Source organism: Podarcis filfolensis (assembly GCF_964270895.1).
Source record: "Podarcis filfolensis genome assembly, chromosome: 6".
NCBI classification, from domain to species: Eukaryota; Metazoa; Chordata; class Lepidosauria; order Squamata; family Lacertidae; genus Podarcis; species Podarcis filfolensis.
The window spans coordinates 34,534,719-34,547,975 of NC_139609.1; the positions used below are offsets into that span (position 1 = coordinate 34,534,719).

Sequence of the window (13,257 nt, forward strand, 5' to 3'; positions counted from 1 at the left end):
TTCTACTAAAACAATGACAGTGGCTCTCCAATATATTCTCATGCAGTTGCTTCTTTCTTACCTGTCTTTTCCAGTTTCCCGCTTGAAGAGATCATCAATTTGAAGCATCTTGTGCCGGGATATCATGTATACTTTTAACTGAGGTAGTATCTGATTCATCAGTTGCAGATTGTTATAAATTAATCCTTTTCCATCTCTCCTCATGTTGCTGCCTGGACCCCAGAAGATAAATACAGTCCCTTGGCTCATATTTAACAGTTCATGGCGATTTCGCAAAATTCTCTGCATACTGGAGTGAGCGATGACTCGCAGACTTGTCTTGTTTCCAACATCTTTTACAAATCCCCGTGTGGGCGCATCGTTCATTCGTATTACACACTCTGTTTGGTCAATCTTCTTCCCTTGCTGGCTTCGCAAGAGGTGTCCAGAACTTGTTACTAGGGCACAGCTTGCACAGTGCATTTTCAAAGGCTGCGGGAAAAGAAATGTCTTAGTACAATATACACCCAAATCCTCCGAGAGGTAAAGAAAATGAGAGGAAGCTTGAGAAAGAGAAATGACTGAATACAAATGGTAGGCTTCCAATATAATTATGCAGAGTGAGCCCTTCCCTTCTTCTTGAGTAGACACATAGCTTGACAGATATAGCTTTTATATTGCTATCCTTACTGCTTAAAGTTGTTGTTTTCTGGGGGTTTACAAGAAATCATTGTTCTATCACTAATCCAGTTTATTTCCCTCACCATACCGGTTTTCCTCCTACAGCCACACACACACACACACACTTCTGATATTTTGAAAAATCCAGGGTGGTCAAACATGGGCATGGGTGTTTTTATGTGCAATATTCCACATTTAGTAGTGCAGTGTTCAGGGTCTGTGATTGACAGTGTTTTCTGCAGGTTCAAGTTTGAGCATCTCCCCCCCCCCCCCGGTCATCTTGTTTGACAGGAGACCTTCCACTTATCAGTATAATAGTGGATATTGAGGTAGAAGCCTTAGTTTCCAGCTAATCCTTGCCTAATCATCATGCCCATAATGACAACCAGCACCTCCAGTTAGAATTTGAGAAGAATAACCAGTTTGTCCAATGTTCAGTATGGTGAACGCAATAATTTCCTACTGTCTGATCTGGAGAATGTAGTGGGAAAATGCACTTCAGGAACAAAAAGATCAGAAAATGGGTGTAAATGTCAATATTTTTTAAAATGTGCAAAGCTACTTCCCTACTGAGCAGATAATCGGCAATCATCTTAAATTACACGGTGCAAATTAAGATTAAATCATAGGACTCAGCTCACTATGAAGGAACATTTTAGTAATCGTAAAACTTCCTTCTTTGGATTTTTTTCCAGAAAAAAGGAGGAAGGATCTATTAGGAATGGCTGACCTAAAAGGGGAGCATTCTTCACATACAAAAACAGTGCCTACATCTTTCAGCAGCATTTCAGGCAACTAGTGCAGTGCCCTCACTCTGAGCTAGCTTTGTTTGCACTCTCTGTGATGCTATAATACAGGCTATGTATAATTGCAGTTTCATCACATTCCCTGTGATCCCGAACTTAAAAATAAAGATTAGGATTAACCTAAGGAGTCCCATCAGCAAAAGCGAAGTCCACACAAGGACTTTTGCTTGTGCAACAGGGCTTCCCTCCTACACAACTAGCTCAGAGGGGGTGTCTGTCAAGAGAGCTGGACCATTTCATTTGGCAAGCTGAAATGCTTGTGCTGATTGAATGTTTGACATAGAACACTGAATTCCTCCCTTAGAAACAAAGAGAGCAAATAAGGTAGGTCTCTCTCTGTGTGTGTGTGTGTGTGTGAGAGAGAGAGAGAGAGAGAGAGAGAGAGAGAGAGAGAGAGAGAGTGCTTAAGGAAATACATAACATGTGAAAGCACAGCCCTGGGTATGACATATTGTGACTCAAGTCAGGAGCTAGGTGATTCATTAGGCAGTTTTTCTGTATATAACTGCATCTGGAAGCTGGTATACAAAAATGGAATGCATTCACATATTTTCTTCCAATGTTAAATGAGTTCCCAAAGCTCTGAAGTATCGGTTAGTCTCATCTACAGCAGCAGGGACAGAAGAAATGTCAAAAAGCATATAAAGTATTCTGAGTTATTATGTCCAATTGCCTTAGAGTAAGTGGTGCCAATAAAATAGCAATAACTTGTCAACTGTGATGTTACATTTTACTGCAGGACATGAGAATATGTAGCAAGTATTTAATCCTTCAGGGAAGAGTAGTCCTTGCACTGTAGTTAAGAATGCCACTGTGTTTCTAATACTGTCCTAGATTTAGCTCTGTTTTTTATTGTACCACCTGGCTATTTTGGTGGTTAGATCATGGCCATAATTGTACAATTCTTTTGCAATAAACTAGAAGTGTTTAGATAAAGTTTCCCTTTTCTAAATCAGGAGTATTAAAATAAACCCATTATCTATAGGTCCAATGGGACTATACACACTTTCCTAGGAGTAAGCTTCACTAAACTCATTAGCACTTACATTTGGATACACATGCATATAATTTTACAGTAGCTTCTAATGATTTCAATGAGAGATATTTAAACATATGCTTAAACCTCTGACATTTTATTCATAGAGGCTTAAAAAGGCTTAAGTTTTGATTTGGATGAACTTTACCATTACATTTGGTTTTCTTGGAAGTGTGTATGCAGTTTCAACCAAGCCTCTTCAAAGCCAGCCTAGACTGCCATCCCAAAAATTGAGTTCTTACCAAATGGTAAGTAGAATTTGAGTTCTTGCCAAACGGTCTTCTGCAGCTTTCCTAAAAGAGGCATTTCATAGAATCACATAGTTGAAAGGGGCCACAAGGATCATCTAGTCCAACCCCCTGCAATGCAAGGATCTTTTGCCCAACGTGGGACTTGAATTCACAACCCTGAGATTATGAGTCTCGTGCTCTCTACCAACTGAACTATGTAGCTAGTATTTGATTTAAAGGATATTTCTTAAAACATGCCATTGATAATTCAGCAAGATCAAGCCTCCCAACATTTACATCCCTTCTACTGGGTGTAAATGTAAACGATAATCCAGTTGAATTAGGCATGCTGAAGTCCAATGAAATCAACAAGCCTCTTGAAAGTATATAACTGTGCCTTATTGGACTGGCCCAGATCTTCACACACCCTACATATCTTACAGTACAAAATAATATCCTGACATATTGGTGAACAGAAATAGTGTTACTGTTTTTACAAGAAGTCAACACAGCTCAAGGTAGAGGGAAATTGGAAAGAGAGAGTTGTCTAGTTTGGCAGATGAGAGAGAAGAGACAGAGCCCTTCAAACAAAGGTCTAAAATTAAGGTGAGAAGAGTATTCCCACCGGATCTCCATACTTAACAGGAACAGAGGAAGCTGCCTTTTATTGATTGAGTCTGTCTACACTGAATGGTAGTGAGTAGCTTTCTGTGATTTCAGAAAGGGATCTCTCCCATCCGTAATCCTCCACCTGGGGTTGAGCCTGGGACATTCTGCATGCAGAGTAGATACCCTACCCATTGAGCTATGGCCCTTCCTCAAAGGCCTAGTTTGTAGTCCAAGCAAGTACCCCTCCTTGACATCTGAAGGGCCACAGTTTTACCTAGAGCTCCCAAAAAAGTTGATCTGGTTGACTAGCCTACAGTTTTGCTTTATGGGCATGTAAGTTCATGAGTTCCTAGTGGATATGCAAGAAGGATCTGTTTCTGTTCCAACCCCATGCTTATTGCATGCAACGCTGTTTCTGTTCCACCTCCGTTCTACAGTTCAGGTTCTGACACAGTTCTCGCTGCCCACATTTTATGCCATCAAATGTGTTATCATTATGTTACTCCCCACCGTTCATTTCAGTGCAAAGAAAGAGCAATGCAACCCGGGGGGTGGGGGTGGGGAGTCATGCACATGTACATATTTGCAGACCAAGAGGGAATACTGATCATATTCACTGGCTCAAGTTCTATTCCAGACATCGGATGAATAAGCAAACATTGCCAACTTCCGCTCCCATTTCCTTCAGAATTCTCTGACATCCCTAGTTAACTAGTTGCATGGTTTGTTTTTTGCTTTCCTGGGGATATGCAGCCAAATGGAAAGCTGCTATTCCATATTAAGCATTAAAAGCTTGGTCCTGGAAGGTACTAAGTACATTCTGTGCCTGACAGAAGGCTCTTACTACATTATGAAAATTAGCTCCCGTGATTTCCTGTGGCAGTGAATTATCTATGTGTCATTAGACACACAGCTAGTGTGTCTCCATGTATTAATCTCACGTGCCCCTTACAGTTCTTAACAGGAAAAGAGCTGAAGTCAGCATGGTGACACATCACTTAGTGTATGAAAGACATATATGTATGAAACTGTTTATAAAATCAATGTTCCATGGTTAAAATTAGCAGGAATCAGTGGCACTGCTTCATTGAGCAGAAAGCAAGCCTCATCTCTTCCTGTTTTGGCAAAGCACTTGCTTGTCTTCTAAGTATTTCTTAAAATGCTAAAAATTTTGAAAATGTAAAACACTGCTACTCATATGTGTTCATACATTACAATTCAATAAATATTTATGTATGAAAACATTCAATGGCTTTTCTGTAACAAATTTTAAAACAAAAATAAAGTCTTGTGGTGAATTAATCCATTTACATGCTGGCAGAATATCTTTATAGTCTCAGCATTCTTAACAGATCCAGGTCTGTTTGCATTCACAAATAAAAATTTCTACACTCCTAAGGGAGGTATGACAGTGGATTGGAATATTTGTGCCATTTGTGACCTGAGATTCCAAATGAAATGTGCACATCATACCTTTACACATTTACATGTTACTTTGATGGATTGCCAACCAAAAGGTAGAAAGGTAAGCTAACTACTTTATCACAATACTTGAAAAGGCAAGATGAAATGCTAGTCAGGTTAAGGAAAATGTAACTGCTACCAGACTTGACTCAAGTAAGAATAGACACACAATAAGTTGTTTTTTTGTCGAAACTAATTCCTACTAGATCTTTGCCTACTCATCAACAATGTATCCATTTTTATCTTGAATCAGCCACCAAAGACTCTACATTCCAAAAAAGAAAATAAACAGAGCAACATTTTTGGAAAAAGAAATGCTGATATGTTTTAGAAAAAAACAACCAACTATCTCTCACCTGTATACTCCTACATAACCTTCCCATGGTAATCCAGACTCCATTACAATAACACATTTTGCAATAAAACTTTAAAACAACAAATGTAGCTTTCAGAAACGACAAATGACATAGAATGTAGCCATGAGGCTCTTGCCGGAAGTGGGCAATAGAGAGGAAATACTACCAATTCTGAACACTTCCACTGGCTTCCAATTGGTTTCCAGGTCCAACTGAAGTGCAGGTTTTGACCTGTAAAGTCTCAAACTTTAGGCGTTGGCCCAAAAGCTTCTGACCCTCGGAGATCATTCCAGGGATGAGAGCTTTGCAGCAATTAAATCCAATCATTAACCAATGCTCACACTGAGCACCCACAAAGGGCCCACCGCCATTTCCCATTCCCATGTTCCAAAGGCCCAGAAGCTTACCTTGAGGAAGGACAAGGCAAGGTAATAGGTATCCCCAAAGTAGCTATTCGCATTGAGGACTAGGGCTGGCAATCCAAAATCTTCAGTGGGGAAACTGACACTATAGGTATTTCCATCAGGGGCCCCTGCTCACTTTGATGCTACTTGTGAGCATTCAAGTAGCAATTCTCACTTTTATGAGCACTGCTATGTGAATGTTCATGATAGCCCTATCCTCAGTGGCCTGGGTTAAGGGGCACTGCAGTGGTTCATATAAATCAAACAATTGCTTAACTTGATTTTAGGTCCCTTCATTGTTTGAGGCCTGGTAGGAATTACTTTGGAGAGGTATTTTCTGTGTTGTGTGTTCTGACCCTTACAGTTTTCCAGCAGTAAGCTGTTTTATTTCAGAGGGTGTTTGGTATATTCTGAGTGTCTGTATTTGAGACTATTAATCCCTTGGTTCCCACTGCTGACTTTTGTTTAACAAGTGTGTTCATTTTGTGCATTTAACATGTGTTATATATAAGTTGTTTTCTCTCTCCTGTAGGCTTCCCTTAGTGTAATTCAGCACAAAAGGGGGCATACAGATATTTAATAAAATAAAGACACATGCACCAGTAATAACCCAGTTGGAGATAGGGAGTAAAGGGGGGAATGACAGGCTTAAGCAAAGTAAAATACATAGGTATCTTGCACCCAGCTTGCATTTAAAACTTGCATGTCTGTGACTGAAGTTATGCAGAAATAAACAGCTGTTTATTGTTCACTGGCATAGTGTAACTTCCTGTGTCAGTTTTGTCTTTTAACAGTTGCATTGCTGATTACAATTTCTAACAGCTATGCTCTGTTATAGACTTATTTTCTGAAGAAATCGTGTGAACTTTTATTCAAAAGTACTAGGCTCTGAATATTCAAAATACAATTTAAAAGGGCAAAGGCTAAAAAAGGGTAGACTATCTTCATTTATACAGTGACTTGTTAGGATTGGGAACATCCGAGGAAGTCATAGCTAAGTCACTCAACTTAGTTCGGTCTAAGGTAAAGGTAAAGGGACCCCTGACCATTAGGTCCAGTCGTGACTGACTGGGGTTGCAGCGCTCATATCGCTTTATTGGCCGAGGGAGCCGGCATACAGCTTCCAGGTCATGAACAAGAGCTGTGCATGGAAACACCATTTACCTTCCCACCGGAGTGGTACCTATTTACCTACTTGCACTTTGATGTGCTTTCGAACTGCTAGGTTGGCAGGAGCAGGGACTGAGCAACGGGAGCTCACCCCGTTGTGGGGATTCGAACCGCCAACCTTCTGATCAGCAAGTCTTAGGCTCTGTGGTTTAACCCACGGCGCCACCCGCATCTGTCTAACCAACTGTTAATTGAAGGAAGATTGTTTTGTGAATAGGCAACATTTCCCAAACTGTGTCCTGTGGGACCTTGAGATTGTGCTAAGCTGTCTAAAGGGTTCCATAAATAATAAAGGTGTAAAGGTGAACAAACACACACAATATGTGATTTCAATTGAACTGCAGCCATGGGTATTAAATGCACTACTCAAGGAATTGTCCTAGTAATCTAGCGTTGCTTACCAGGCTTCTCAATGCCATTCATCACTGCCAGTTAACAAAAGGGGGAGGAGCGAGGCAGCAGAATACAGTGGTACCTCGGGTTACAGACGCTTCAGGTTACAGACACTTCAGGTTACAGACTCCGCTAACCCAAAAATAGTACCTCGGGTTAAGAACTTTGCTTCAGGATGAGAACAGAAGTCGTGCAGCGGCAGCGCTACGGCAGCGGGAGTCCCCATTAGCTAAAGTGGTGCTTCAGGTTAAGAACAGTTTCAGGTTAAGAACGGACCTCCAGAACGAATTAAGTTCTTAACCCGAGGTACCACTGTAGTTGCTGCTCTGACTGGCTTCCCCTTGCTTGCTTTCCCAATAACTCTTGCACACCCTCCTCTTAAAAAAAAATAATGAAAAAGATTTTACTGCAAAACTTCCACCCAAGTTTTGTTTAAAGTGAAGTATTCCACCACTGCAAAAAAAATAAAAATAATCTTGAATACCACTGTTCTGTTCTATATTGACGGCCTGCTGCCCTATGGGCTGTAAATTTTTAAGCTTTATGTAGAGGAAGAATGGTTTTCATACACATTAAAGTGAATTGCATGAAATTCAACAGGAATATGCTCTGCTGCAAAGCTGAAAGTAACAAGCTTTTTTAATGCCGAATTAAAATACCAAAATAACTGCCTAGTCCATCTACCAAAGCATCTAAGAGCACAAAACAGCCACAGAATTTAATGAGTTTCCCTCTTGAAGAGTTATACTGGCTGATATCTAGCAAGGGGTGGGAGAACCTCACTCCCAGGCGCCAAATGTAACCCTTCAGGACCTGCAGAAAACTCCAAGCCACACCCTTTACCTGTGATAATGCCTCATGCTTGTCTGGATGGAGACAGGATAAGACAGGGAAACGTGTATATGTGTAGAAACCTCTAACCTTTCTGTGGCCAGAATGTGGCCTTCTTTTCTAGAGTAAGAGTCACATCTTTTGCCCCGTCCACTTTCGCCCCTGGATCTACCCACCCATGGCAGGTGCTCCTTGGAAGCTGGCCCATGGGGAAATTTGTTTTATTACATTTATATACCACCATTCCTCCAAATGATTCAAGGTGTCAACATAGATCTCCTCTTTCCCCATTTTATTCTCACAGCAACCCTTTGAGGTAGTTTAGGCTGAGGGTGAGCTTCATGGCAGAGTGGGGATTCAAACCCTGGTCTCTTGGGTCCCAGTCCAACACTCTAGCCACTACGCCACACAAACTCTGGAATGCAGCTCTCAGGCTTAGAATGGTTTCCCCACCATGATCTAAACTATCTAGATTTGGATCACTGTGCAAGTAGTACAGAAATACTGATTATTCTCTTACAATTTTGGAAAAGGGGAAAAATTCTTCTTACATGATGAAATTTTGATTTGCTCATGGGCAGGAAGGCATTCAGGCCTTGGAATTTCTAGCCCTGGAATCGACAGGGCAGAGCCACTCCTACTTTTAAGGTCTTGCCAATTATACAAGAACAGACTAAGCAGTCTTTATCCAATGCAACACGTACTGCAAGAGCAAAGGGACAGAACACCGAGAACTTATCCAAAGTCTCTTCTCCATTCCTAATCTTATTTGGATGGATTAAGGGAGAAAATCCGAATGCAGAATACCGCCTCAGTGGGCAGACAATATAACAACACAGAAGATCACAATGCCTAGACAGGTAAGTGTGTTAGTCCACTGTGGACAAAAGGAGGAGTAGGTTTTTAAGCTTTAAAGGAATTTTAAACCCAGAGCAAATTCATTATGGCACAAGCTTTAACGGAATAGATTCCACTCCACCAGAAACCATAATAAATTTGTTAGCCTTTAATGCAGGGGTGAGGAACCCTGATGGGAAAACTCGCAGTGGTGGGCTGACTCGAGGCAAAAGTGGGCACAATAGTGGATGTGAAACTTGTACAGCAAGCTACATTCCAGCCATGAGGTTTAGAAGGTACACACCTCCATTCTCACAGTGCAAGGAAACATCTGGGGAAGGTATGGAACAGGGCTGGGAAGGGGGGCTTGGGAAGAGTCTCATGGGCAAGGCAGAGAGGTCTGGAGAAGCTCCCAGGCCTGAGATTCCCCACCCCTACTTTAAGACCCCTCTAGCCTCCTTTTTTTAGAGGGACGCAGGTGGCGCTGTGGGTTAAACCACAGAGCCTAGGACTTGCCAATCAGAAGGTCGGTGGTTCGAATCCCTGCGACGGGGTGAGCTCCCGTTGCTCGGTCCCTGCTCCTGCCAACCTAGCAGTTCGAAAGCACGTCAAAGTGCAAGTAGATAAATAGGTACCGCTCTGGCGGGAAGGTAAATGGCGTTTCCGTGCGCTGCTCTGGTTCACCGGAAGCGGCTTAGTCATGCTGGCCACATGACCTGGAAGCTGTACGCCGGCTCCCTCAGCCAATAAAGGGGGATGAGCGCCGCAACCCCAGAGTTGGTCACGACTGGACCTAATGGTCAGGGGTCCCTTTAGTAGCCTCCTTTTTTGTTTCCCAAGGAGGATGACACTTCTTTCCTTAAAGGTGGGTCCAGGATGATAAAAAGCTGTACATTCCATAGAGGCACACACTCAATGACAGATTCTCTATTTTACACATACACACATTGCCTTTGAATTGTGGAAGCTTTACCTATCTACCTACCTATCATCTATCTATCTTCATAAGAAGAAGAAAGTCAAATCTGCAGTTTGGTACTGAATAATTTGCCCAGATTCAGCTACTTTGGTACCTCTGGTTATGAACTTAATTCATTCCGAAGGGCCATTCTTAAGCTAAAATCGTTCTTATCCTGAGGCGCGCTTTCACTAATGGGGCCTCCCGCTGTGCACACGCCTCCGCCGCACGATTTCCATTCGCATCCTGGTGCAAAGTTCGCAACCAGGAACAGCTACTTCCGGGTTAGTGGAGTTCATAACTAGAAGTGTTCGTAACCAGAGGTACCACTGTAACAGGTTCTGCTACTGGAAGCCCATACAAGGCATTCTGCTAGTGCAACAAGGCTTCCCTCCTCCTGCTTTGCATGCTCCTCCCAATTGGCTGGGGTGGGTATGTAGGGAAACCCCCAGAAGACTGAGAGGAGGACAGATTGGCCCAACAGTGCATTTGTTCCATCATGCAAGCAGAAATGATTGCACTGATGGAACAATCTCTGTTGAATTCCATCTATTGTCCATTCATAAGACGATAGATATTAAAGGGAAATGCTTTGATGAATTATTAAACGGAAATTTGAGAACTTTCATGGCTTCAATTTATTCTCCATGTGTGACTCTTTAAAGCTTTAAAGTTTTTTTTTCAGACTGTAAAAAGAGGGGCACCATCAATTTATATGTAGACCATGTTTCTGTATTATTTTCTAACTCATTCTTAATAGATCTGGAACATTCAGTTTTCCTTTCTGACAGCTGCAGCAGACTCAGTTTATTTTTTCTTCTCATTGAGCTAGCTATAATGTCCCCAGTATCTTTCGCCTGAATGATAACTGTTGATTTATTACAGCTTAACATTGTGTATAGTCAGGGTTTTTTTTTTATTCTTCCATGTCATGCATTGCATTTTCCGACTTTGGATTTTCTGTCTTTTGCCTTCACAACTGTCAAGAGATCTTTTGTCAACTACAATCCTAAACACATAAAAACATAAGAAGAGCCCTTCTGGATCAGATCAGAAGTCCAAACATCCTCTTTCTGATGTTGCACAGTCAGTTGCTTCCAAGAAGCCATAAGCAGAGCATGAAGGCAATTAATCTTCCTTGTCCTTCTAAATTTGACATTATGTGGTACATTTCCTTTGTTAATCTGGGACTTCCATATAGATATTGTGACTAACAGTAATTTATAAACATATCTCCCACCAACTTTCATGGATTTGTATAATCTACTAACACTGGTTCAGAGAGAAGGTGGGGTGTGTCTGTGTCGCTGAAGGGCCTGAGAAATAGGCTCCTTGGGAAGTTTGAAAAAGCTACCAGCCCTCCACTTTGAAATGGCCATTCTGTTTCCTGCCAAGAGTCACAAAAACCCTAGTGGAGAAAGAATATAGCCAATGGAACAATCGTCTTGGTGTGACGTTGAACTCCACCCGTAGTCACTCTCCCCACCCCCAATCTAAAAATCTGTGAACACATGAATTTATTCTTCTAGAATCTTTAACCTCTTCATCAGCAAATTTTTCCCTTTTCACAATCTCTTATGGGCCAGCCAAAACTGTACTTTGTAGAAATACTGGATAATATCAAAATATAATATTGTGTATCCTGTGAAGAATACCCCTCTGTGGTCAGAATTCAGCATCTATCACACCTGCAGTCCTGAGATTTCGCAGATTCTGTCTAATACTATTTAATTTGCAAATGTCACATTTGCCACCAAATAGCAGAGTTTAGGAATAGTGTTTTTCACAATGCTGCTAATATTTATATATACATTTTGAACAGCTCTAGCAGCCATGCTTTTAAAATAATGTGTAATTAAGACCCCACTATTCCTTTGTATTTCTCTGACTCCACATTAAAAATGCTAATTTCACCATTTCTTCTTTCCTACAGAACACTAATTAACCTGATTACACAAATGGACACTGATTTTTTTATCTAACAATAAATGTGTTGATCGGCTTCTTACTCAACCCAGGAGTGATCACAGTCTTCCATTTTGATATATGGTTGATTTTGCACTTTCTATGAATGCCTTCAGGCTTTGGTGACAGGCTCGTTATAATTGCCATCTTCTGAAAATTCATTCTACAATCCCAGCCAGTTTGAATTATCTCACTACAAATATTTACTGGTTATAGAACATGACCCTTATGTCAAGGTGATAAAAAATGGTATGCTCCATAAAGCTTTCAATGCAGTAATTTCTTTTTCTTTCTTTCTTTTAAAAAAAGTATTGTTAAGCAATGAAAAGTCATTTGCTTAGGGAAAGGGTTTTCCGCCACATTAACTCCTTTTCAAGGGTTTGCCTGCTAGTTAAACCTTTCATTAGAATAATTAAAATACATCTCCTCTCTGGAAATATGCAACTTGGTTCCTGAAAGAGGCTACCTTTTTTAAATATTCAGAAGAATACCACCAGAAACACACGGGAAAGCAGCTGTTTACCAAGAAGGGAAACAGGACCAGAAAAGAAACAATGGTTCTGATGTGGCTGGGTTTACACATAAAAAATTGTTGGTTCTGAATGCAATTACATACCCTCCAACATTCCTCTGATGAAAATAGGGACACCCTATTCATCCATAATAATAAATAAATAAAATAATAATAATAATAATAATAATAATAATAATAATAATAATAATTATATCCCAGGCATCTTACTGGGTTACCCCAGCCACTCTGGGTGGCTTCCAACATATATCAAAACATAATGAAACATTAAATTTAAAAAGCTTCCCTCTACAGGGCTGCCTTCAGATGGCTCAGGGATTAGATTACTCCATGCACTCCAACATTTTCTCCAATGATTTTTTTTAAAAAAAATAATATTTATTAAAGATTTTTTAAAATTATAAAAAAGAAAAAACAGAAAAAAAGACAAAACAGAAAAATAAAAAGAAAAAATACATCCATCATTCTCAAGTTTTTAACTTTCATTACTTTCTTTCTTTGACCTCCTCCTCCTCCCCTTTCTTGTATCCTGGTTAATAATTATCACAGCAAATCCTATCCATAATTCATAATATTTTGTCCTTACATTATCTTAATCTATTTTCATCTTGTCTTATAGCAAACCTTGAAACTTAAAACTTAAATCTTATTTTTACCGACTTCTCATAACCATACCATTAACCTAATTCTTTAAACATTTTTACTAGAACCAAGTAGTTCCATTTCAACATTTTTCTAGCATTCATCAATTATTTTAAAGCAGTCCTAATGATAAAAGAAAAACAAGTAAAACAATCCAATCTTCATCCAGCGTCCCTTCCTCCTGGTTCCGGATTTTGTCAGTCCTTTTTGTCCCATTTATCTAGCGCATTAACCTGGTGTCCTTATATCCGAGGCCCTCAAGTCTCTTCCATGTCCCTTCCGCGGCTCTTCTTCATATTTTCCTTCCACTCGTAGGAACTCCAGCTTAGTATTTTTGACCCTTTTCAACAGATCAGCCCCATTT

The 13,257-nt window shown here is 40.5% G+C and overlaps 1 protein-coding gene across 1 annotated transcript in view; it reads right to left on the bottom strand.

Moving 5' to 3' along the window:
* The window catches only part of ST6GALNAC5 (ST6 N-acetylgalactosaminide alpha-2,6-sialyltransferase 5), a 150,211-nt gene that overhangs the window by 14,103 nt on the left and 122,851 nt on the right, over positions 1 to 13,257 (bottom strand). The window contains exon 4 of the mRNA XM_083621034.1: positions 62 to 471. Within this exon, the coding sequence (XP_083477160.1) occupies positions 62 to 471 (410 nt within the window). The remainder of the gene's footprint in view (positions 1 to 61; positions 472 to 13,257) is intronic.